This window comes from Culex quinquefasciatus, chromosome 1, assembly GCF_015732765.1.
Source record: "Culex quinquefasciatus strain JHB chromosome 1, VPISU_Cqui_1.0_pri_paternal, whole genome shotgun sequence".
Classification (NCBI taxonomy): domain Eukaryota; kingdom Metazoa; phylum Arthropoda; class Insecta; order Diptera; family Culicidae; genus Culex; species Culex quinquefasciatus.
In genome coordinates this window covers 87,398,087-87,422,982 of record NC_051861.1, presented here as the reverse complement: position 1 = coordinate 87,422,982, position 24,896 = coordinate 87,398,087, and the positions used below count along the sequence as shown (strand labels likewise).

At 41.6% G+C, this 24,896-nt stretch overlaps 3 protein-coding genes across 3 annotated transcripts; 1 reads left to right on the top strand and 2 right to left on the bottom strand.

The window, feature by feature from the left end:
• The first annotated feature begins 608 nt into the window (after positions 1–608).
• On the top strand, positions 609–8,219 carry LOC6050923 (probable 2-oxoglutarate dehydrogenase E1 component DHKTD1 homolog, mitochondrial). The gene is made up of 6 exons (XM_038248168.1): positions 609–700; positions 757–900; positions 1,161–1,844; positions 5,795–7,048; positions 7,315–7,916; positions 7,982–8,219. Exons 2-6 carry the CDS (start codon positions 816–818, stop codon positions 8,081–8,083), a joined length of 2,727 nt encoding a protein of 908 aa, XP_038104096.1. The 5' UTR covers positions 609–700; positions 757–815; the 3' UTR covers positions 8,084–8,219.
• Positions 8,220–20,987: 12,768 nt separating this feature from the next.
• On the bottom strand, positions 20,988–23,263 carry LOC6050928 (protein zwilch). The gene is made up of 3 exons (XM_001867409.2): positions 22,060–23,263; positions 21,928–22,001; positions 20,988–21,868 (listed from the first exon to the last, which is right to left on the bottom strand). Exons 1-3 carry the CDS (start codon positions 23,135–23,137, stop codon positions 21,095–21,097), a joined length of 1,926 nt encoding a protein of 641 aa, XP_001867444.2. The 5' UTR covers positions 23,138–23,263; the 3' UTR covers positions 20,988–21,094.
• Positions 23,264–23,796: 533 nt separating this feature from the next.
• On the bottom strand, positions 23,797–24,584 carry LOC119770598 (ras-associated and pleckstrin homology domains-containing protein 1-like). The gene is made up of 3 exons (XM_038265804.1): positions 24,581–24,584; positions 24,050–24,128; positions 23,797–23,995 (listed from the first exon to the last, which is right to left on the bottom strand). The coding sequence occupies exons 1-3, from the start codon at positions 24,582–24,584 to the stop codon at positions 23,797–23,799; spliced, it is 282 nt and encodes a 93-aa protein (XP_038121732.1).
• Between the last annotated feature and the right edge of the window lie 312 nt (positions 24,585–24,896).

Sequence of the window (24,896 nt, the reverse complement as noted above, 5' to 3'; positions counted from 1 at the left end):
CAGCATTCTTTCATCGAACTGGCTGCGTTTGTGTTACATTAGATTAGATTAGATGGGATTACAATAAAAAATGACTACTTAAATCTGATATTTCGAAAAAATACAGCAGCACAACTGTAAGAACGCTTGAAGTATTTTAAATATGGCTTGGAATTTGAAATTTAGCAATACTGAAAAACATAAAACACGTCCTCTTATTCCAGAATGTTTCGGATGGTCAAGAACAACCTAAAACCAGCTTTTTGAAGTACTTTTCATATGAGTCCTATGATCGATGCAAAGCATGCATCGAATACAATACTGAGCTCTCATATGCATGTCAGCATTCAGGAATACATTTTGCTGAAAATAACTCTCTATATTTGCATACCGGCTTCAAACTCTACCCCGAACGAGCCTCCAGGTCGCGACAACCACTCACTTAAACCCTCACATTCTCACTCGGGCACGCCTGCCCAAGTCCAGTCAGTACAGTTATCAAAACACTTCTCCGAGCATGCACTGCATTCAGCTCGGTGTGTCCGTTCATCCCGCAAAATTGATAACATTCTACACACTTCTCTCAACTTGTTTTCGTACCTCTCCTGACTGTATTTGTGAACTTTTGGACGGTCGCAGGCAGGCTGTCCGACGGCGACGACGATCACTCTCAGTTTCATTTCGTCGCTCGTGCCGTCCTGTTGGTCCCGCAGTCGCTTTGGTAGGTAGTGAGATTCTTTAAAATCATTCATTAATAACGTCATTTTATCGCTGCAGACACAGGTCGTAATTGTACTACGTGGACGCGCGCGATCCTACCGGCGAGACTTGGCAAGATGTACAGCAGGATCCTCAGCCGGCAGTACCATAGTACCAAGGGAGTCTTTGGATTCCGACCAAAACCCAGGAAGGAGTTTCAATGTGAGTTTGGTGGAAGTTTCATTCACGAGGTCTACACCGCTTAGTTGGCGAAATCTTGTTTGTCTAATTACACGGTGATCTCTTATCACTGCGTGGAGATAATGTTGGCTAGGAGAACCACTTGAAGTTTTTTTAAAGTCCCTCCTGCCAGCATTTATCATCTCAAATGCCTTAAAAACGGTCAGATAACACAGAACACAGGCCGCGTATACCTGTTGCCACCAACGATAACACCGTAACATTGTTCTTCTAAACCACAGTGGACAAGCACATCAGCGAGGCGCGAGTTCAACGCAGCAATGCGTTCCGCTGGGTCGAAGCCTACCGGAACCATGCGCACCGGACGGCCTCGGTCGACCCCGTCAAGTTCCGCCCATCGGACGAATCCGTCACGGAACGCACCCTAGACTACACCCGCTACGGACTCACCGTCAACGATCGCATTAACCCGTTCGGACTGGTCAATACCGGCGCCAGCTCAACCATCACCACGGAACAACTCCAAGATCTCCTCCAGACCATGTACTGCGGCACGACCAGCATCGAGCTGGCCTTCATCGAGGACGAACACGAGCGGGAATGGCTCGCCGAACAGTACGAACGCTCCTTCCAGACGACCCTCGCGTCGATCGAGAAGCGCGAGATCGCCGAACTGCTGCTCCAGTCGCAGGCCTTCGACACCTTTGTCGCGACCAAATTTCCCACCGTGAAGCGGTACGGCGGCGAAGGGGCGGAAAGTATTATGGCCTTCTACCGGCAGCTGTTCCGATGTGCGGCGGAAGCTGACCTGACGAACGTGGTGGTTGGAATGCCTCACCGCGGCAAGCTGAACGTGCTGACGACGCTGTTCCAGACGCGGCCGGCGAAGATCTTCCGGAAGTTTAAGGGACTGCCGGAGTTTCCCGAGGGGGTGAAGGCGATGTGCGATATTGCGAGTCATTTTCGTGAGTAGATTTACTTTCCATTGAACTTTGTGTTTTTGGGTTTATACAATTACAAATATTTTAGGAATTTTATAGATTCCGTCATCAGGGGTGGCATTGTGTCTGGGGGTGGAATTTGGTCATACAAAAATGCTGAAATTGGTATGATCCATTAATGTCTATCTCAGCCCTGGTGGGATTAAATCGGGTTTTTAAATTACAAAAAAATATTTTAAATTTACAAGAATTTACGTAGAAGTGTAGCCCTGGATGTCCTGAACAACTCTCCCGAAGAAAACTTGGTGCTTAAGTGCGTAATAAAAAAAGGTACAGAGTTTTCAAAAGTATTGTGTTTAAATAATCAGTGAAACTCAAATATTCTGCCAACATTGCCAAAGGAACCATGAAATACAAAACAGACATGATCGTTCTTATATCTTGATGAACCTTACTTAAAATCGATGTGAAGAAATGTTCAGAAGACATAATTTAGTTAAGTTGCACCCCAAATCCTCAAATATATAATAGTTTTTAAAAGATTCCGTTTAACTTAGCAGTGTTGGCAAAAAGTATGATTTTTACCAAGTATTTCGAAATGTCTCTCTTGAACGTTCTGTAACTTTTGTTAGAAACAATTTAGAACCATACTATCTTCAGGAGAGTTGTTTTTATGTACATACAGAGCTGTTCTTTCACGGTGTTAGTTTCATAAAATAATAAAACATGAATTTTGTAAAATGAAAAATGTGAAAACGCATGTTTCCCCATAACAATGTCTATACAAATTTGGGCTTAACCAATCGCTCCCAAATTTTGGGAAGTTGGTTGGGAACCTAAGAGGGACCCAAAAAAGTGTTGCTGAAAAAATCAATTTTTGATTCCACCCTACTGTCCATACAAAAATAATATTTTTAAAAGTGGGCAAACACGGGCACTCGTTTAAAAAAATGAACAACTGCGTCTTTTTTAAAAAAAAAAGTTACCTAAAAATGCCTATAACTTGGAAACGGTGCAATTTATCAAAATTGCACTAAACTGCCCATGATCGCATAAATGTCCCATATACATTTTCATCTCTTTTGAGTTATTGATGCAGTTTGATTCAAAATCGTGTGTTCTTTCCGACAAGCCTGCAACATCCATTACTTTCGTTTTAGAAATCAGGAGGAAATCCAGTTTTTTCATGAAAACTTAACACATAGCCTTTTGTGTAAGACAAACTTCAAATGCGTTTTTCTCAGCTTGCTGTTTTTGCATATGGGACATTTATGCGAACATGGACATTAATGTACTTTTTGATAGCAAATTTGATCTTACATCGAAAAATGAAGTTGGAATGTTAAAAGATACAGATTTTTTAATGTTCATATATCATTTTTTTATGGACAGCTGCCAAATTTGTATGGAAAATTATATGGACGAACTAATGATGTAAAATGGCTAACACCAAAAAAGTTTCAGCCGGATTAAAAAATACAAAAAAAACGAATGACTGAAGACTCAGAGGATTGCTCACGATTATAAACCATTACTGATCGCTTTTTTTCATTTTAATGCAAAAAAAATAAATTGACAAGAAAACATTGTTCGATGAATCAACTATGGTCCCCATTGGAACGCGCTGTCAAGTAGAACCTTTTCTGTCAAGAAGGGCCACGAAATACTTTTTGTTTTGTTTTTTGTTTAAAAAAAACATCAAATATTTTGCAAAAACCAAAAAAAATGCACGTCAAAATAACTTTTTCATTCAAATGTTGAGACTATAGCTTGTTTGTTTTTAATTTTTATGTTTTTTTTATATAAGATTTTTTTAATTGTCCCCTAATTTCAACTGAATATATCTCAGAAACTATTGATCTGATTTCCAGTGTTAGAAAACTTTCGCGAAATTGTCTGATCTTTTCAATAAAAAATAGTTTAAAAAAATATCTGTAGTTTTTTTGAAAAGGTCCAATAAACCAAATTTTCAGTTTTTGCTTTTTGGGGTTTTTTTAACCCCTGACTCAAGGCGGTTTGATTTATTGGACCTTTAAAAAAAACTCCAGATAAATAATTTGGCAAACATTTTTGAAATTTTTTAAGTTTTTTGCAATTCAAAAATACATCATGAAGGGAAAGCACCCTCAAAAGATGCCGAGATTTCTTACAATTTTCTTTATTTGACATTGTTTTTGGACTGCTGGTTGCTGAGATACAGCCTTAGTCTTATAAAGCATAAATTTTGCAAAAAGGAAGTTTTTTTCAGTGTCATTTAATTAGCCTTAATTATTCCACTCGCGATATCTCGATACACGAAGGGTTTTTAGGTTAAAATTTGTACCCGCCAGCAAAAACAAATGGTAAGCTAATGTGCGTAAGATCGCGCTTAGATAGCTCTATTTGAATTTGAAATTGTGGAAATTGCTGTCAAATGCTGTGTAAACACGAAATTGCAAAATATTTTTGAAAACATTGATTTTCAGCTGTTTAGTAAATAATCGAAACAAAGCCGATCGCAAACCATTTTGTCTCAGCTTTGAACAACATTACGCAACCGGTTTCTCTGAACCATTCGCTGTACCTTCAGATTGGAGTGAGAGCGAGAGCAATGAGAGAATGTTCAGTAGCGGTTGGTGTGGAAGTGACAAACGGTAGGAATACATCAGAGCAGCTATACGTCGTAACGTCGCGCTTGATTTCTGCTCGCGAGTGAATGAGTCGTTTTGAAGCAATCAATTTTGAAGGACCCTTGCTACTAAACTACTCCAAAGTGATTTAGAATTTCAAAATCCAAGATTGCAGCCAAAATGGCGGTGATAAAGTATTGAAAATAGGTATTTTATAATTTAATAGGCAATCAATTATTTCAATTTGGCTAAAATAGGGTCGCCGAACTCGAACTTTATGTTAAAATATGAAAATAAAAAAAAATACACAGCTAAAAAAGTAGTAATCCAGCTGCGTGTAAATAGCCTGGGTGTAAAATAAATATTGCATTATTTTATGCAATTTTATGTAATTTTACACCCTGAAATATGTAGCCTGTCAGTATGGGAAACCTACTTGACCGAAATGTCAAGCTATATGCGTTTATTCTTACAGCATTTCATCGGTCTGATGGCCGAGTGGGCTAAGGCGCCAGACCTTACTGTTGGTGCTGGGTTTGATTCCCGTCGGTTGCAACTTGTTTTATATTTTTGCAAAAAATGTAATATTAAGTGTTTTTTTTTGAAGGTGATGTGCATGCTTTTGCATTTGCACTAAAAATATTGTTTTGGTCGTGATTTGATTATCCAAAGTCCTACAAAACTTCGGATAACCGAACTTCCGATAATCAAAACTTTGGATAATCGAGTCTAGACTGTACAGCAAAGTTGGGTTACTTATGCCCTTAATTTGGAGTAATGGGCTTGGGTCAAAAATAGGTACTAGGTCCGGAATAGGGTCATTTGCCCTACTTACAGTTGAAAACGGCTAAAATCAGGCAATTCAGACATTCTTTTAACGTTAGTCTTGATTTCGTGATAAAAAATCTACAATTTAAAAATACAACTTATTGTTTCATACACAGCTAAAAAAGTAGTAATCCAGCTGCGTGTAAAAGGCCTGGGCGTAAAATAAATTTTGCTTTATTTTATGAAATTATGTGTAATATTACACCCAGAAATATGTAGCTCATCAGTATGGGAAACCTAGTTGACCGAAATGTCAAGCTCATATATACTTTTATCCTATTCATTTTCATCGGTCTGATGGCCGAGCGGGCTAAGGCGCCAGTCCTTACTGTTGGTGCTGGGTTTGAATCCCGTCGGTTGCAAGTTTTTTTTTGTGTTTATAAAAATTGTAAATGCAGTGTGTAATATTAAGTGTCTTTTTTGACGAAGGTGATGTGCATGCTTTTGCATGCGATTTTACCATCGGATTTTTTGCTGTGTAGTTTTAAAATAATCTTGAACTATTGAAATCATTACTAACAACCTTCCCTCTTCCAGACACCTCCACCGACCTCGAGGTGCTCGGCAAAACCATCCACCTCAACATGCTGCACAACCCGTCCCACCTGGAGGCGGTCAACCCCGTCTCGATGGGTAAAACCCGCGCCAAGCAGCTCTCCCTCCGCGATGGACCCTACGGAACCTCCGACTCTGGCGACCAACCCTCGCGCGTCCTCAACATCCAACTGCACGGCGATGGTGCCTTCGTCGGACAGGGCATCAACCAGGAGTGCCTGATGATGGCCGACGTGCCTCACTTCGACGTTGGCGGGTCGATCCACATGATCGTCAACAACCAGGTTGGGTTCACGACGCCCGGGGATCGTGGTCGGGGGACGAGGTACGCGTCTGATTTGGCCAAGAGTATTGCGGCTCCTGTGTTTCATGTGAACGGGGACGATCCGGAAGCGTTGACCCGGGTGACCAAGTTGGCGTTTGACTATCAGCAGAAGTTTGGCAAGGACGTGTTTATTGATTTGAACTGCTTCCGCCGGTGGGGACACAACGAGATGGACGATCCGACCTTTACGAATCCGCTGCTTTACGGAGTGATCCACAGCCGGGACTCGGTTCCGGATTTGTACGCGAGGAAGTTGCTCGCGTCAGGGGATCTCGCTCAATCCGAGGTGGACGCAATCGTGAAGAAGCACATGGATTATCTCAACTCGGAGCTGCAAAACCTGAGCAGCTATCAGCCGGAAAAGAGTTACTTTGAAAAGCAGTGGTCCGGAATCGTTCAGGCCGGTTCGGAAGTGACCACCTGGGATACCGGCGTCGACTACTCACTGCTCAGCCTGATCGCTCAAACGAGCGTTAAATGTCCGGAGGACTTTGCCCTCCATCCGCACCTTCGGAAGCACCACGTCGAGTCTCGCTTGAAGAAGATCGCCGAAGGAACCCGTTTGGACTGGGCCACAGCCGAAGCGATGGCCCTCGGAAGTCTCCTGTACCAAGGTTTCAACGTTCGCATCAGCGGAGAAGATATCGGGCGTGGAACGTTTTCCCAGCGGCACGCCATGTTTGTCGATCAGAACACGAACGAGATCTTCGTGCCGCTGAACGAGCTGGAGGGGGGAAACGGGGGCAAGCTGGAGCTGGCCAACAGTATTCTGTCGGAGGAGGCGGTGCTGGGGTTCGAGTACGGGATGGCGATCGATAACCCGAACAATCTGGTCATCTGGGAGGCCCAGTTTGGGGACTTTTTCAACGGGGCGCAGATCATCATCGATACGTTCCTGACGACGGGGGAGAGTGAGTATTGATTTTACTTTTGATTGAATTCTGAACTGATCTCTTTGAGTATTTCGGTTTCCGAACCACCACACAAACAAAAGAGGAAACAGAGAAAGAGCCATCGGGCTTGAGTGTTCAGCTTGGTTCCGTTCGTTTCAACTTTGTGTGCGTTCAATGACGGTCGCTGACAAATGTCAAAATTTTCAGCATTGTCATGGCTTGCTCCGACACTAAGAAAAAGATTTTGTAATCAATCACAAACTTTCCCCTTATTCCTATCCCAGCCAAATGGATGGTCTGCAACGGTCTCGTCATGCTGCTCCCGCACGGCTTCGACGGTGCCGCCTCCGAGCACAGCTCCTGCCGCATGGAGCGCTTCCTCCAGATGACCGATTCGCGCGAGTCCACCCCCGACGGAGACGACGTCAACTTCCAGGTCATCAACCCGTCGACGCCGGCCCAGTATTTCCACGCCCTGCGCCGCCAGATGATCCGCAACTTCCGCAAACCGCTGGTCGTCGTCGCGCCCAAGACGCTGCTCCGGCTTTCCGAGTGCGTTTCGTCGCACGCCGACCTGGCCCCGGGAACGTACTTCCAGCCGGTGCTCGGCGATCGCCACGTGGCGGACCCCAAAAAGGTCAAACGGGTGGTGCTGTGCAGTGGCAAGCACTACTACAATCTCAACGCGGAACGCGTTGCGTCGGGAAGGGGCGATGTGGCACTGGTTCGGGTTGAGTCGCTGTGTCCGTTCCCGGTGCAGCAGATCCAGGAGGAGATGGCACGGTATGCGAACGCTAAGGAGTTTGTCTGGAGCCAGGAGGAGCACCGGAACATGGGCGCGTGGACGTTTGTGCAGCCGCGGTTCGAGAACATGTGCGGCAAAAGGGTAAGTGAAGGACTACGTCAAGCTTGAAGTTGTTTGATTGAATCAAATTTTGTCGTTTTCTGCAGATCAAGTACCGAGGACGTTACGAGGGAGCGACCGTGGCTGTTGGAGTTAGTTCGTGGCATGCCAAGGAAGCGGAACAGGTCGTCAAGTCGGCGTTTGAGTGAAAAATTAACTTCATCCATTGAAGTAGTGCCATATAACAAAACAGATAATTCATTACGTTTGCAGATTTTTATAAGTGCTTCAAAGTTTTAAAAGCTGATATGAGTGAAAATATATGAAAAGTTTAAAAGTCCAAAACTTGTTTGACGATTCGCATTGAATTCCGATTAAAAATTCGAATTGAGTAGATTGAGTGATTGGAGAAAGATTAAATTTATAGCTTTACTCTAAATAACAAAAGGGTTTGTTGGCGTATGAGAGTACTACCACAACTCCGACTGTAGAAGCGAGAGAACCAGTAATGGAGTGCGGCTCAATGGCAAGCCATCGAAAGTACCGCGCTGCTCACATCCCCACAAGGTTCCTTTTGTTATCAGTTTCGATTTGATTTGATAGTCTTTTGTTTCTAGATTTCATGATCACCGAAATGGTCGATTCTGTACAAACCAGTAAAAACTGCGTTGGTGATTGATATTACGCTGGTGCCGCACCAGATTAGAGATGAAAAGGTTGCACAATTCATGGAAAAGATGTTGTTTCTGACAGACGACCACGTGGCTTCGCTACAGTCAAGAAGGGTTTTTTTTCGACGAGATGCCAGATTTGGACTGTGCTCAAGGTTATGTTGATGTCCACGGTCGGAGACAGTTGATGAAAAAGGACGACATTACATGAAGGATGGAGCTGTTGACGTTTTAAAGATGTTTGTTGACATTGAAACAGCTTCGAAAAAGTGGTAATTCGCGCAATGTCGGTTTTGCAAAGAAAAATTAAAGATGATTTCCTTCAAACATTTCGGATAGGTACTTGAAGTTCACATCCGTTATCGGGAAGCACATTTTTGGTGGTCGATTTTACGATTTTTAGGTACTTGACCCTTCCAGTGGTGTTAGAGAAGCGCTTATTTTGCTTAAAAATGTCTGCATATTGAAAACATTTTAAAATCCTTGTTAAAATCATGTTTCGATTGTTCAACCCCAGACAAACAGACGTGAATCATTGAACAAATTTGGTCAAAATTCATCAATTACTAAAAAAAATGTAAAATAAATGGCAACTAGCTCAATCTGGGGGCCAAAACTAAAATTATTCATTACTTTATTATTGTAAGTAAATGTTTAAGTGCATGCGTTCGTTCTTGTGGTAGTGAGAGTGTTTGTTTTACCAGCAATCAATAAAAAGAAGAAAACTGCAAACTGTCCTCCGTGAGGAAACAAGCCCAACCGAAATAGTATTTTAGATATTTTTCAGTGGGATCCAAATTGCAGGAAATATAGCAAAGCCATGGAACCAAAGTTGAATGTATTGAATAGCACCCCAGTACCTTCGAATAAGATATTATCGAACGTCATCATCATAGTATTTCATCTAACGGCAGCTCCTGTCTCGACTTATCAAGCTTATATTTGGAGATTGATAAATTCTAGGGGAAATGCACGTACGATTGCACAGTGGGGCGAGGTGGCAATCTAGCGGGACAAAATTGATAGCACTCTGGGGTTTCGTCCTAGAGCTTTGGTGTCTTCAGCAAAGTTGCTCAGAAAAATCAGAGCTACATTGTGGTGCTAAAATGTAGTTCCAATTTTGGCCGCATAGGTGGCGCTGAAATCTAACTTTTTCCAGTGACCTCCTAGCGAGTTGGTGTCTTGGACAAAGTTGTAGATCTCCTCAAATTACATATAGCCACGGAACATGTCAAAATTCCCAAGAATAATAAAATTACGTTTGTTTTAATTGCATTTATTGCTCAATCAAAAGTTTTTGTACGCCTTCAGGGAAGCTTTCGTAGGTCGTAACAAAATCAAGATCTTTAGACAGATCAAAGGATCTGAGGTTAGCTGCAGTCGATTAAAAACGTCTGTAATGTTCGCCCATCGACTAAACTTTCGAGCGTGGTCTAGTCTAAAATCTCGCACCGATTTATTGCTCCTCTCCTGCACCTCTTCGGACATCATTCCAATCGGTAATTCGCAGCGTTCGATTATTAATGGGCCGTGGATCAGGATGCGGTGTACGGTAGGGGTCAGAGGATAGAACCAATATTTTGTTGTTAGAAGAACTCTAGTCTCTTCGACGTAAACCGAGAAAACTTCAACATCTATTGGCAGTTTCGACGCCAGAGCCATCAAAATGTTGTAAAAACGTTGAACTACCTACTTCCACGTCTAAAAAATCGTTTTGCAGTGTTTCCATCATTCGTGTTACCTCCTTCCGGCGTCGGTTCGCTGATTCGCAGACCAATTCGCAGCTTCTGTAAAATAAATTAAACTATTCAGCGTTATTTTCAAACATTTTTAAATGAGCAATTCTCTGAGATTTTTTTTTTATTTTTTAATCCGACTGAAACTCTTTTGGTGCCTTCGGTTTGCCCAAAGAAGCCATTTTGCATCATTAGTTTGCCCATATAATTTTCCATACAAATTTGGCAGCTGGCCATACAAAAATGATGTTTGAAAATTCAAAAATCTGTATCTTTTGAAGGAATTTTTTCATCGATTTGGTGTCTTCGGCAAAGTTGTAGGTGTGGATATGGACTACACTGAAAAAAAATGATACAAGGTAAAAAAAATTTTGGTGATTTTTTATTTAACTTTTTGTCACTAAAACTTGATTTGCAAAAGAAACACTATATTTAATTTTTTTTTTGGTGTGTTTTAGAGGACATCAAATGCCAACTTTTCAGAAATTTCCAGGTTGTGCAAAAAATCTTTGAGCGAGTTATGAATTTTTGAATCAATACTGATTTTTTCAAAAAATCGAAAAATTGGTCGCAAAAATTTTTTAACTTCATTTTTTGATGTAAAATCAAATTTGCAATCAAAAAGTACTTTACTGAAATTGTGATAAAGTGCACCGTTTTCAAGTTAAATCCATTTTTAGGTGACTTTTTTGAAAATAGTCGAAGTTTTTCATTTTTTTAAATTAGTGCGCATGTTTGCCAACCTTCGAAAAAAATATTTTTGAAAAGCTGAGAAAATTCTCTATATTTTGCATTTTTGAACTTTGTTGATACGACCCTTAGTTGCTGAGATATTGCCATGCAAAGGTTTAAAAACAGGAAAGTTGATGTTTTCTAAGTCCCACACACCGTTTTCTAATGTCGATATCTCAGCAACTAATGGTCCGATTTTCAATGTTAAAATATGAAACATTCGTGAAATTTTCCGATCTTTTCGAAAAAAATATTTGCAAAATTTTTAAACCAAGACTGACATTTCAAAAGGGCCAAACATTCAATATTACGAAATATTCTAAAAAAGGGTGGTTTTTGTAAGAAAACCCATCATGCTATATATTGTATTGTATAGATAGGTATTTGAAAGACCTTTGCAACGCGTTCAAAAGATAGAAGATCTGACAACCCTATCAAAAGTTATGAGCACTTAAGTGTTAATTATACACTTTTTTGAGGCCGGATCTCAAATATGTTGATGAAAAAGTTGTCCGGATCTATCATGCGACCCATCGTTGGATAGATAATCAAAAGACCTTTCCAATAAGCCCAAAAGATTGAAGATCTGACAACCCTATCAAAAGTTATAAGTACTTTAGTGTTTTTAATTTACTTTTTTTTAGTCCGGACTCAGATATTTTGATAAAAGAATTGTTTTTTATACACTTTTTTTGAGGCTGTGTGGTGTATGAATGCGAGGAAGGCACCAACCACCAAAAGGTGGATTAAGTAACGGTTTTAGGTTAGAAATTTGACAGCTTGGCTGCACTGTTTACATTTTTTGCCCGTGTGTCTCAGTCAAAATGTGTGTGCGTGTGCGCTCGTGACGTCACGCTGTAAAACCTAATTGGAAAGCTTTCAAGATGAATCTGAGAGCATACGAAGAATTAAGGACTATAAATAAATTTGACCGGCCACATCACTTACCACGGTGAATCTTGGCTTCACACCCATCTTACTAACCCCCTCAAATCTCACATGATACTTTGTCGAAGACGCAGCCGATTTAGCGGTCTTCATCACTCAAGTATCGGACTGAAATTCCCGTCCACTTTCCGGTGTCTTACCACTGGTCGTGGCCGGCGCTGTGATTGACTAGCATGATAGGGACATTTGAAAGTTGCGAAGGGGTGATGATTGGTTCCTACTCTTCATCTGTGGTCCACGGAGAAACTCTTGGAGGTCCTGGTCAATAACAGAGTAGCAACTACGGGTAGACACCAATGCTATTGCAGCATTTGTTTTTGTTAGCTTAAAATAGCGTCATTTGACTTTCCGTGCCCTCAAACTTGCGCGCAAGAAAACCTCCCGTTCGGCGGAAAATACTAGCTGTCAAGCTGACGCAGCTGTCGCGAGCCGCGTGAGCACGTCGTCCACGCGACGCAGCAAAAATTTGCTCCTCCTTTTCGAATCGACGGTCGGACCGACCGCACGTTCCACCGATCCGTTCTGCATCGCCGGCAACCCGGCCGACTGGACGCTATGGCCCCGAAAGAGTGAGTTGCCGTTGGAGAAAATGTGGAATCCGTTGTTGCTGACTGTGGCCGATTCTGCAGGGCTTTTTCGTTCCGGCAGATTGAACTCTTGCTGGCGGAAATGTCGAGCGGTCCCCGACGGGATGGTTGGCGTTTTCCCACAGCCGAAAAGAGCGGCGGCAAGAAAGAAGAACTGTGGAGCCGGACTGGTCACGATCCGGCTCGTGCGCAGTTGTCGAAGAGTGCCCAATTCCCCCAAAGAGAGCGTTCGTTTATTACGTAACGCGAAAAATCGGACTTTTAGGCCCCCCCCTCGTAACAAAATTTCCATACAAATTTAAAAAAATTTGTATGGAGCGTAACACGGCCTCCGACCCCCCCTCCCCCCTTACTGCGTTACGTAATAAAAGAACGCTCCCAAACTAAGGAAGCAGCTGTTTGGACAACGAAAGTGGGGCGAAATGCCGGGAACCGATTCCGCGAAAGAAGAGTGTGGTTTGTGCCAACGCCGGTGTAAAAAGGCCCTCGAGCTCGCCGGAAGCGGTGTTAATGTTGCCATCGTAGGATGCGGCGTCATGGCTGAACGCCGAAAGTAACATTGGTCAAAAATAATCCGGTATGTCTTGTTGGCAAGCAATCAGTTTCTGATTTGAAAGAATACAATTCAATACGCCACTAGGAACAATTTCGCTAAAAAAAAATCGGAAAGCCGGAAGGATTTCAGAGAGTACAAAAAGAGGTGAGTCGCCGTATTTAGAAGCATTGTAATTTATTTACGTTTTACCTTTTCAGCGTTCTTAACATACAGTAGGCGTTATTCCACCGTGCCAATACCACATCTGAGAACGCGGTGAAGGCATGTTTTGTAGTGAGCGAGTCAATTGCTAAGGAAATGAAGCCTTTCACGGCAGACGAGTTTGTAAAGAGGTGTCTGTGAAATCATGTGCGGGAAGGAGAAGATCAAGGTTAATAGCGTCAGTGTGTCCAGAAATACCGTTACTCGACGAATTGAATCGAAATCTTGGCCGAGGACTTAAAAGGTATCTTAAAGGAGTTGGCTTGAACCGCCGGTAATTTCAAGCACTTTTGAGCGAACTCGACTCGAAGCATGGTGACCTTATTTACTACGGTAAGGTCTGGTGGCTCAGCAGAGGTTCTTCGAACATTGCAGCGAGATTGCTATTTCTACGAATGTCGTCTAAGAAGAAAATCGACGCCAACATTTCAAAAAGCATCATGTACAAACCATGCGTTGAGCATCATTTTTCAATTCCCGTTTTAATATAAAAGCAAAAGAAGTTATTAAAATAATAACAAACGATAAAACCCATTGCATTTATTGATACTTGATCATCCATATTCGACAAACATTATTTCCGTCAAAGAAAAACAAATATAACTTCTTTTGAAATTACCAATGTCTATACCACCCTGCTGTCATTGGAGGGGAAGCTTTGTTATGACTCGTTTTTCTTTTTCATGATGCTTTTTTTTTCGTCACGAGGTTCTGTAGTCTTTTATTTGACAGGTTGACAGAGCTATATTACCAGGCACTGCTGATGCCATAGATTTTGTTTATGTTACTTTATTTAACATCATTATTAAACAACAGACTTCCCTGAAGTAACTTTTGCTCATTTTTTGTTGGATAAGTAGCTTATTAGCATAGAATAGAAGTCCAACTGTCAAAAACAAGTTGTATCACTTTTTTCTCGAGAACAAGTAGCGCCGCGTATCGGCGATGGTATCATTTATTATGCCACTACTCTGGCATAATTTCAAGAAAGTGTTGCTAAAGGTGACAACAATACCATTATTGTTTTTTATTCGGAAGAATTTAATTCAAATTTGTTTTATTCTTAGCATCAACAAACCGGGAGTAAAACACGCTGACAAAGAGGCAGTATGGAAATTCTGCTGCTGTATTTTTCTATGGTTCTAAACTTTCACAGCGCTTTTTAACTTCGTTTTGAAAATTAATTTTTAATCAACATATATGATTTGTTTTACCACAATTTTTGCATCGCATTGCCAAACAATTGACATCATTGCAGTTGAAAATCAAATTTTGAATTTTGAAATTCTGTCGGCGATGGACATCTGCCTCCGAAAAATATTTGACGCAAAAGTGAAAATCGAGCTATTCGGCCGCACTGGTTGCTGCGATCAAACTCAGCCTGTTTTTGACAGCTGAGCAACGGTCGTTGCGGTGCGATTTGGCGTGCAACGAAGCGCGCGCAAAGAAAGAGAGAGAGAGAGAAAGGGAAAATTTTCATTCCCGTTTGAGACGTGATCGAGTAAAGTCAAGTTTGCTGTAAATACGATCGGAATAAAAGTTTTTTTGTGGTAGAAAAGTGAATTTCCAAGTGTTTTAATCACACCCCGACGAAAGACGGTAAGAACTATCCATACAGTCCACCTGCAGAATCGAAGTTGGGGAATTTGGCCTCAACAAATTCTATGTGTGAATACGAGTATCCTGCGCCTTCACCTTGTGAAATATTTTCAAAAACTTTGGTTTCCATGGCGTCAAAATCTTTGCGCTTGAAAGAAGATTTAGTTGTTTGGTACTAGCAATAGTGGCCAACTGCTACACCCACAGTTGGGCAGCGCCATCCCAGAAAATAAAGAACACGATCTAGTAGTATAAAGGTACTGTGAACAGACACAGAGGATAAATCTCAAGATTAGCGAAAGCGTTATTCTCATGGGTTCATTTTCAAAACAGTTCATCAACCAAAAAAAAGTGCCGATATCGAGGCTCGAACACAAGACCTTCCAGTTCCTGACTAACAAGATATCGTCACCAATGTTTTTTAATTATTACTTTTACATTTTGAGATGGATCAACTATGTTTCCCTGAAATAAACTATCAAATAACTGTTTTTTATGCTAACCAAACTAAAAATTTATTTAATATTTAATTTTATAACCTTATTTACCAACGGGAGCGAATGACCCATACGATGAGTGAAGTGTAGATTGACCATTCTGCCTAAGAACCTCCAGAACCGGTATCTGAAACATTCGGTATCGGTTCTGCGTCACCGGAAGTTGATATGTGTGACTCAGATTTGTTAAAAAAGCAAAATTCCCATTTTTTTTTCAAGCGATTATCCTCGATTTTAGGCTCAGCGACACCTAATTTTGCAATTTTGAACGACATAAACATCAAAAAATATTTGCAGCAGCCTTATTTTGCGCATAATATAATAAATATTTCAAAAAAGTTTTAATTCTGAAAAATATTGGTTTTAAATTTTCCGTTGTAACCAATTTGCCGTCATCTTGGACAAAAAACCGATCCGCCATTTTGAAATCTGGTATAATTATGGTACAGCTGAACCCCGCTAGTTTGGAATTTTGGAATGTATCAAAAAAAATCGTGTTTGGTCGCTTTTAGAATAAATCAAATTGGTACTCCTTTAAGGCCGTTGCAAATATTTTTTGAAGTTAAAAAAATATAAAAATTTAAATTACAAGCCTAGGTTTCAAAATTTGGACGAAAAAAGTGTTTTAAAATGCATTTTACAGGCGTACAGTTGCTTTCCAATAATTAGTTTTGAAAATATCGAGGTATTGACGAATTTTTTTTCGCAAAAAAAAATCGTGGGATGGTATTTTATGAAAATATAAAATGTTTTCAAAGGAGTTCATACATGCTGAATATGACGCGGGAAAATGCATTATAACTGGTTTTCAGTTGATTAACTTTCATTTTCATTACAAATTTGAAGTTTTTCGAAAAAAAAATTTTTTGCCCCCTGATTATTCAAGGCCAACTTTGAAGGGGGCGGGCGACATAAACTTGGAAAAATATTTGCAACGGCCTGAATGTTCAAATAAATGCACACACTGTACGTTTATCCACCAAATCTTGTGATTATGTATGCAATTGTTTTGTAATAAAAAAGGACGAACCCAAGACGAACCTGATCAAACAGCTGAGAAGAATGATTTGTTTGAAGGTTGGTTAAGGATTTTTTGTATACTCCTGAACTAAGTTTTATATACAGTTGTTTCAGCTAATGGGAATATGGAAGGAGCAGGCAAGAAAAAATGGAGCCTAACATTTCAAAAGGGCACAAAACTTTTGTAAACAATAGTGTATCCCTTTCACTCAAATGACAGTTTGCATAAGGTGTGAGAGGGATACACTCTTGTTTACAAAAGTTTTGTGCCCTAATGAAATGGCAAGCACGAAATGTTGAATTATTGAGCACGTCAAACACGATTTTTTTTCATTTATATTGTTCAGTTTTGGCTGCCAATATACAGTACCATGTAGCCCTGTGGTAAACCTTCGACCACATAAGCAATAGATTGGGAGTTTAATCCTCGGCTCAACCCAACACAACTGAAGGAGGTATTAAACTATGGCAAACAAATAAACAAACTCACACTTTTTCGCGTTTGACTGTTTGCCAGCATGCTGTTAAGCTACACATAAAGAAAAAATACTGTAAATTTAAAAAGATCGTTCGTTGGATTAAAAATTCGCATTGGTGAATATTCGTAGAAAGTTCAAACTTTTTAATTTAAAAGCTGGATAGTTGTTGATACTACCATGCATCTGGAACAAAATCGTTGTGTCGATAAAAGTTGTTTACATTTAATATAAGAAGAAACTTTTAATGGCAAGAATAAATAACATTTATCAAAACAGTGATTACTTTCGAAATATGTGATGGATTTCATTTCAAGATTTTTAATATTGAAACAGTATGTTTTCGATTATTTTTTTTAACTTACTTCCAGTACTTCCAAAACAAAAATTTTAGTGAAAAAAAATCTTTTTGCGATGATAAACATAGAAAATGTTGAATAATTCAAAAGATTTTTAAATCAACCCAAACATGCTAAAAATTATTCTAAACGCAAGGGAATGCATTTTAAATTTCCGTTATAATTTAGAAATGTTTTGAATATTTTTTTGCCCCCTGATTTTTCGGGCCAACTTTGAAGGGGTGACAAAAACTTTAAATAAAATTTGTAGCAGCCTAATCATGATACATTATGAATTTCAATTTCTAAAGTTTTTGTTCGTGTATTGTTTAAATCACACAAATTTTGAGTTGACTCCGGCTCTTAAATTGACAATTTTGATGGATTTTGTTGTATCGTTTCGTCGGTAAGTATAAACAAAATTGAAATTGACTTTATAGCTATAGGCCACCATTACTACACTAAAACCCCCATTTACGCGCAGGCGTTACGCTTTTTGTTTGGTTGATTTCTCGAAAACAGTGTAATGTTTTTACATTCTTTTGAAAGCAATTTGTAGATCTGCACAAGACGTATAGATCGCTTTAAAAAGATTGCAAAAATATTGCGTCGTTCCAGAGAAATCGACGAAATACAAAGCGTAACGCCTGAGCGTAAACCGGGGGTTTAGTGTAGTATGGCTCCGGATACCCATATTTACTCTAAGAATTTTAGAGCGCCCGCTGCGGGATTCTAACAAGCAACCAGTGCGCGGTCCGATTGATTCATAACGGTGGAAAGACGGTATGTTGCCATTAGGTAAAAAGACGAAGTTACAAAATGTTAGCCATACATGTCACACTAATTTTGTGCTATGAAATGTTTGAAAATTACAAAAAAAAATGTTTTAGAGGATTTAACTTCAATAGAAGATTTTAGGGCTTTACAAAGGACAACACAAAAAACTTGAAGCAACATTTGAAATAAACGCACAAGATTTTTGACAACTGTATTTTTTCAAATTCTCAGGCAATAGGTCCCAATGTATGTATGTATGTATGTATGATCCCCATACCCGCAGGCAACTTGGTCCCGAAACACATGTGAGCGCTAGGTGAACAATTCGATCATCTTTTACTCCGTAATCTGTACACCCACGTGCATAAGTTTTTTTGCACGAATTTTAGTGCTACAAATACTGGCGCAAAGAATAAAAAGAAACCCCTTTCCCCTCCCCAAGCACTGGAAATTTGTAGCGGGTGTAGGGACACTTTGTATAGACGCCCTTGCTCCCATCACGTCACTGAGGGTATGGAGCGACGAGAAATTAATAAGCATGCCCCCCTAGTCGAACCTTCATTAGAGAAGCAGGCAATCCACAACTCACAGCGAACGACCAAAGGAACACCCTACCGCGTATATAGTAATATTGGCGTGGTTTGTCTTTACTGAAGTGTATGGATGTTAGAGTGGATGAAAGTGTCAATTGAAAATAAAAATGGAAAGCTCTCACCAAACACGAAGAATCTTGAAAACAGCTCAATTCCGATCGCCTCGCAACATGACACTTGAAACTTCACAAATCTTGAATTCCTGCCTTGATCAGCAGAACCTCCGGCAGCAGTCCTGGCACGAATGACTGCAAGAGACCCACAACTTTAAAGTGGCTGGATGATGAACGCCACCCACATCTGCTTCGCCAATTCTTGAAAGACGTGGAACCACAGGAACGCTTAAGCTGGTGGCCACTTCGTGAGGTTAACAAGCTCCTGTCCAGGCTTCACTCAATTTTCAGGCAATAGGTCCCAATGTAACAAAACCTTCTGTGTTAAAAAATAACTGGTGGGTCAGTTTTAAACTTCGAGTTTTGTGAAAAAAAACTCACATGAAACCTCGGTGACGAACGAGGTGACGAATTACCACACTTCGGTTAGTTATCATAATTCAATAAACAACATCATCTAGTCTAGAACTTTAGTCCTTACGGCACTTTCAGGTCTTTCACCAAAAGTTTATAATTCATATGATGATATTCGGGAATTTTCTTAAGGATTGAGATATTGGTATATAAAAAACACACACAGAACACAGCGCTTATGTGCTGCCCGCGACCCGCACTTTGGTGACCACTGATCTAGAGCCTGCTCATTCACCGTCTTTCGTATTGATCCTGAATACTACAAATAAATCAATTTTCGTTCGTTTTGATATTATATTTCCGAACTAGCAGTGTCCTACTGTTACAGTTTGTTTACATTGGATTAGACCAGCTGGATTTGACAGTTATACCGGTTCGGTGTACACTGTGAAGCCAGAATAGTGAGAAGTGGCAAAATCCATGCAGCGCTTCTGATACACGTCGCCATCTTGTTTTTGTTCTCAGTTACACTTCTATTCTATGTTATTAGGGTTTACGCCGACTCGATTTTTGGGTTAGAAATTTGACAGGCTGCACTGTTTACATTTTTTCCAAGTGTGTCTCAGTGAAAATGTGTATGCGTGTGCGCTCGTGACGTCACGCAGTAAAACCTAATTGGGAGCACTTTTAGAATATAAAATAACCCAGAAAGTGATGACGTCACCCCTCTCATCCTAGTTACCGAACAATTACTGTAGTTGGGTCCTAAAATGAAGCTTATATTTCTGAAGCAACATTTGAAAAGGGCGGTACGACATTGCTCTTACGGCCTTTCATTACACTCGTTTAAATGGGACGAAAGGAGGTAAGAACAATGGTCACTTTTTCGGTTGACACTTTTTTAGTTTGTACCCCGTTGGTTGGTCAAAGTCAAACTTAAAAATGACGAACTGTCACTTTTTACACGACGCTCACGCACGCTATCAAAAAAAAAAACGTTTGGTAGTGTGTGTGAACTCGGTGTAAAAAGGGTGTCAAACTAAAAAGTGACCCCGTTCGTTTGACAACAGTTGGTGTCAAACCATCGGGGTTTGAGTGTACACAACGATAACCCAGTCACGACGTTCTATCAGGATTCTAACAGAGTTCTTACAGAGCTGAATATTCTTACAGCATTCTAGCAGAAATGTTCCACCGTTCTAGCAGGATTCTGACAGAACCAGCTCTGCTAGAATATTTCGTGACTGGGAAAGCTTTCTGAGTATAATGACATTTTGAACGACCATAAAGGATTTTAAAATGGGGTTTTAAATCAATTTAAATAAAACAAGCCTTACCCGTTCGTTTTGTCTTTTTTCGTTTGTTGACGTTTTTAGCTCTTTTCCTTAGTCAGCCTCCTGTGATCAAAATTTGATTATACGTAACATTTCCCATACAATCGGCAGATTTTCCGGAATCGAGAACCTTCCTTGGACTTATACGAACCCAACGCAACAAAGAGCACCTCGATCCGACGCTCCGTATTGAACTGATTCGCGTTCGAACAAACCCGTCGATTTTTTTTATTTAAATAGATTTGTAGAAGATAGAAGATAACTTCGCGGCCCTTCTTGACAAAAAAGGTCCTTCTTTACAGCTCGTTCCGACGGGACCATAGTTGATCCATCAAAAAAATTGTTGTCTTGTAATTTTTTTTTTTTTTTTTGCCTTAGAATGAAGAAATTTACATTTGAGCACTTCCCAATACAACTCTAATGATGTTAAAATTTATTCAAAAAAAATCGCGTCATATTTTATTCTAAATTGAAGAAATTTTAAGATTGACATTTCAAAATTCATTCAAACGTCATCAATGAAGTTAAAATTTCTCAAAAGGTATTCTTTCAATTCTAAGAAATTATAGTTTGGCAGGTAATTTTGCTAACATAAATCTTAAGTTTAATTTTAAACATTTCTCAAAAAATCTTACACAAAACATTCACACACACAAGGTACTTACAATAACTCCCTCTCCTTCTCTCCTCAATTATTCGCCACCTTCGTGTACTCGAGGCACCAGTACGCATTCTTCACCTCCCCTCCTTCGCCGGTCTTCAACTGGGCAAACTGCGTCGTCGGCAGAATCGGCTCCGTGCTCTGGTAAAACGTACTCTGCACCGTGCGGAACTTACTCCGCGTGGTCATCGCGACCCGCCGAATGTACGGCGTCGAATTTTCCACCAACTCAATCACCTTATTGTTCAGAATCGGGATTTCAAGTTGATCGGTTTTGCGCGCAAGAACTTCCTCGAAGCTGATGACCGGCCGGGCAAAGTACTCTTCCGCCACCTGCGGGTAGATGCTGGTCAGCTTGAGGTGGGCCTCGATCGAGAGCAGGTGCTCTAGGAGCAGCTGAACCTGGGTCAGCTTTCCGATTTTGAGGTTCGCTTCGCCCGCGTTGAAGTAGCTGTTGCGGACGGCGCCGCCGTCGTCGGTTCCCACACCGGATAGTAGGGTGGAAGTTCCCGCGGGGACGGCTTCGTACATGGATTTGCGCATGCTGGACGCGCGGGAGTTGGCGGAGGAGTCGTTGGGGCCGCCGGCGCCGGCTGTGGGTGCTTTGCCTACGTTGGCTAGGTCGAGGTGGCAAATTTTGCTCTCGTGGAAGATGATCTGGAAGTCTTTGAGCAGCTTTTCGAGGCCGATTTCGAGGAGGAGTTCGAGCGGTTCGGAACCGGTGAGGATTGGGATGGCGAGACGGCGCTGGGCGATAGATTTGATCAATTCGGCCAGGTGGTTGCTGTTGCTGGGGATGTTCTGTAAGGAGAATCTTGTTGAGAAACAACATCTATTTGATGGAAATTTGTTTTTCTTACGGCAAGGTTGCTCCGGGAAGCCGTCTTGAAAATGTACGTCAGGACCTCCTTCAAGTCGTCGTAGCCGCAACAATCTGGAAGGAAAAAGAGTTGGTAAATTTCAAGTTGGTCAACGTCGAAACTCCGACTCACATTTCAGCACGCTCCATAGACGGTCCGTCACGTCGGTCGCCGTACGGTTCTTCACCCTCTCCACGATCGATCCGATTTGGGTCAGCTTAAAGTCCGCACTCGGCTCGACGATGTAAAACTCGGTCAAAATCTTCTGCACCTTGTCCTTGATCACGTCCACGTCCAAGGCCCCCGCAAAGCCCTCATCGTCCATCGCCGAAGGACCCCTCGCCGGATCAGCCCTAATCTGCAGAATTCGCTCCTTAATCGTCTCAAGCAGGTGCAGCTGACTCCAAAAGTACTTGGCCACGGATTGGGTCTCGCTAACCCGGATCGCCTGCCGCAAAATTATGTCCGCTTTTTTGTTGATGCAAAACGAAGGTTGTTCCGACCGCGTAATCCAACGCAGCTTAATACTGATGTGGGACTGAATCTTGTACCACAGTTCGATGCTCGATTCGAGATCCTTCCCCAGCCCAGGCGCTCTCGATTCGTGAATCCGCTGAAACTTGGCCATGGTCAGCTGATCCTCCGGAAAGTACCCCAACAATTTCACCGCCCCCCGAACAAACCCACGTCCCCCTCCATTCAGCTCAACCTGCAGCAGCAGCGTCCCGTCCATGTCCTTCCCATCACACAGCGCCCACAGCTGACCACTTCCGGCAATCCCACCCCCAACGCTGTTCAACACCTCCTGCAAAATCGACCGCGCCTGCTCAACCGGAATCGGCGCGTAACACTCCTCCTTCTGCAACCAAGCGTTCTCCAGCACAACCAAACCCTCCCCCCCGTCATCGGACAAATCCAAATCCTCCAGCTTAACATCGTCCTTCAGCGGTGACCCCGTCAAATCCAGCTCCTTCGCCGGCGCCGACGTGTCCGGACTGGTCTTGGAACTAAAGTAGTTCCCATCCGACAGCATTGCCTTCCCCCGGAGCTCGTCGTACTTGTACACGAACACGATCTTGGAATCGACCTCGGCCAGCGAGTGGACGTAGGTCGGGGCCGGCGCCAGCAGGAAGTCTGTCGATTCGTACGTGTTGCGCAGAAACGCGTACACGTTCGCGAGGTTGCTGACGGGCGAGACTTCGGCAGGCATGGCTTGTTCACAACACTTAACCTAGATAATTCACGATGAGAATTACAATCAATCCGAAAACGCGAACCGTTTTTTTGAAATTTTCGATTTTGTTTTAAACGGTCAACTGTCAAGTTTGGAATTTGCGCGCCCGAGAGGAGCAAGGTCGATACTATTTGAAAGGTGACGATTAGGTCAACTGGAAGGTTTGACACATGTTGAAAAAATAACAGAGAGAAAACCATTTTAAAGTCCTATCTAAATTTGTATGTACACGCACAATTCAGATAACACAGATCTGTGTAAAATTTGACACAGATTGCCCAAAACCTGGAATACACAGAATCTGTGAAAAAGCCTTGTACACAGATCTGTGTTCAGCCGTTGTCTGTCAAATCTGTGTAATTTTATAAAAGCAATCTGTGTAAATTTTACACAGATCTGAGTAAATTTTCACAGATCTGGGTAAAATATAACACAGAAATGGTTAAAAATATATATTTTAAGCCAGCGATCTGTGTAAAATTTTACACAGATCTGTGTAAAATTTTACACAGATCTGTGTAAAATTTTACACAGATCTGGGTCAAATTCCACCCCGATTTTTCCCCTGCAAACCTGTTTTCTTTCATAAAACGGATGGAAAAACGGAAATAAACAAAAACAATGAACCTTTTTATTCAATCTTGAGGCAGCAAATCCTTCCTTGGCCGCGGGAACCGGAGCAGCGAATCCTTTCTTGGTCGCGGAAACCGGGGCAGCGAATCACCGGAAGATCCCGAATCAGGTTGTTGTTTCGGCTGGCGCTTCATTGTCGGAGGACTTTTTGGTCCGAATCTGGCCGAGACGTTCGAAGAAGTTGGGTAGTGCACGAGCGATCTAAAAAAACAAGAATTAGATTTAATCTAACAAAGTTTATCAAAAGAAACCTACCGCAAACGCTGGCCTTCCTTGGTCGCGGGAACCGAGGCAGCGAATCCTTCCTTGGCCGCGGGAACCGGAGCAGCGAATCCTTTCTTGGTTGCGGGGACCGGGGCAGCGAATCGGTGGATGATCACGAATCAGGTTACTGTTTCTGCTGGCGCTTCCTTGCTGGAGGGCTTTCTGGTCCGAACCTGTAGCGACGATGGCTTGGAAATCTCAAAATCTCAAAGCTTGGTGTTCTTGACGGAGGAGTTGGAAGTTTGGTTCACTCTTTTACTGTACTCGCGAAGATATGCTAAACGAACAAAGAAAGTTAGGTTATGGAATTAGTTTATACTTAATCTGGTGAAATTTGTTGTAAAACTAAATTTTCTACTAAGAAATCTACAGTCATGATAAAACCACAGACAAACAGACGTGACTCTCCATACAAATTATTTTTGAAATCCATCGTCCTTCATCAAATCACCAAATCACGGCGAGGCCAGCGCTGCCTGGTGAGCTGATACCGAAGCGCAACCCAAACATACCAATACAAACCCATTACTGTCATGTGCCACGTCAGTGTATGCGTGAGACAATCAAGCCTAAACGATTGTAAACATCAACAGCTGATCGAAATAATTTTGTTGTTGCTACTCGATGAAAAGAATAAAATCAACACCGAAGGCCGAAGATGGTTCCGTTTCCAATAGCAGAACCTTATGAGCCAAATCATGCGGCAGCACCAGCAACGACGCATCAAACAACCGCAGCTACCAGTTCTGTAGAAGATTTCTCCTCCACCGAAACCTCGAATCATTACACCTAACACCATCATCAATAAGATGCCCCTGGTCACGAAAACATCAGTAGT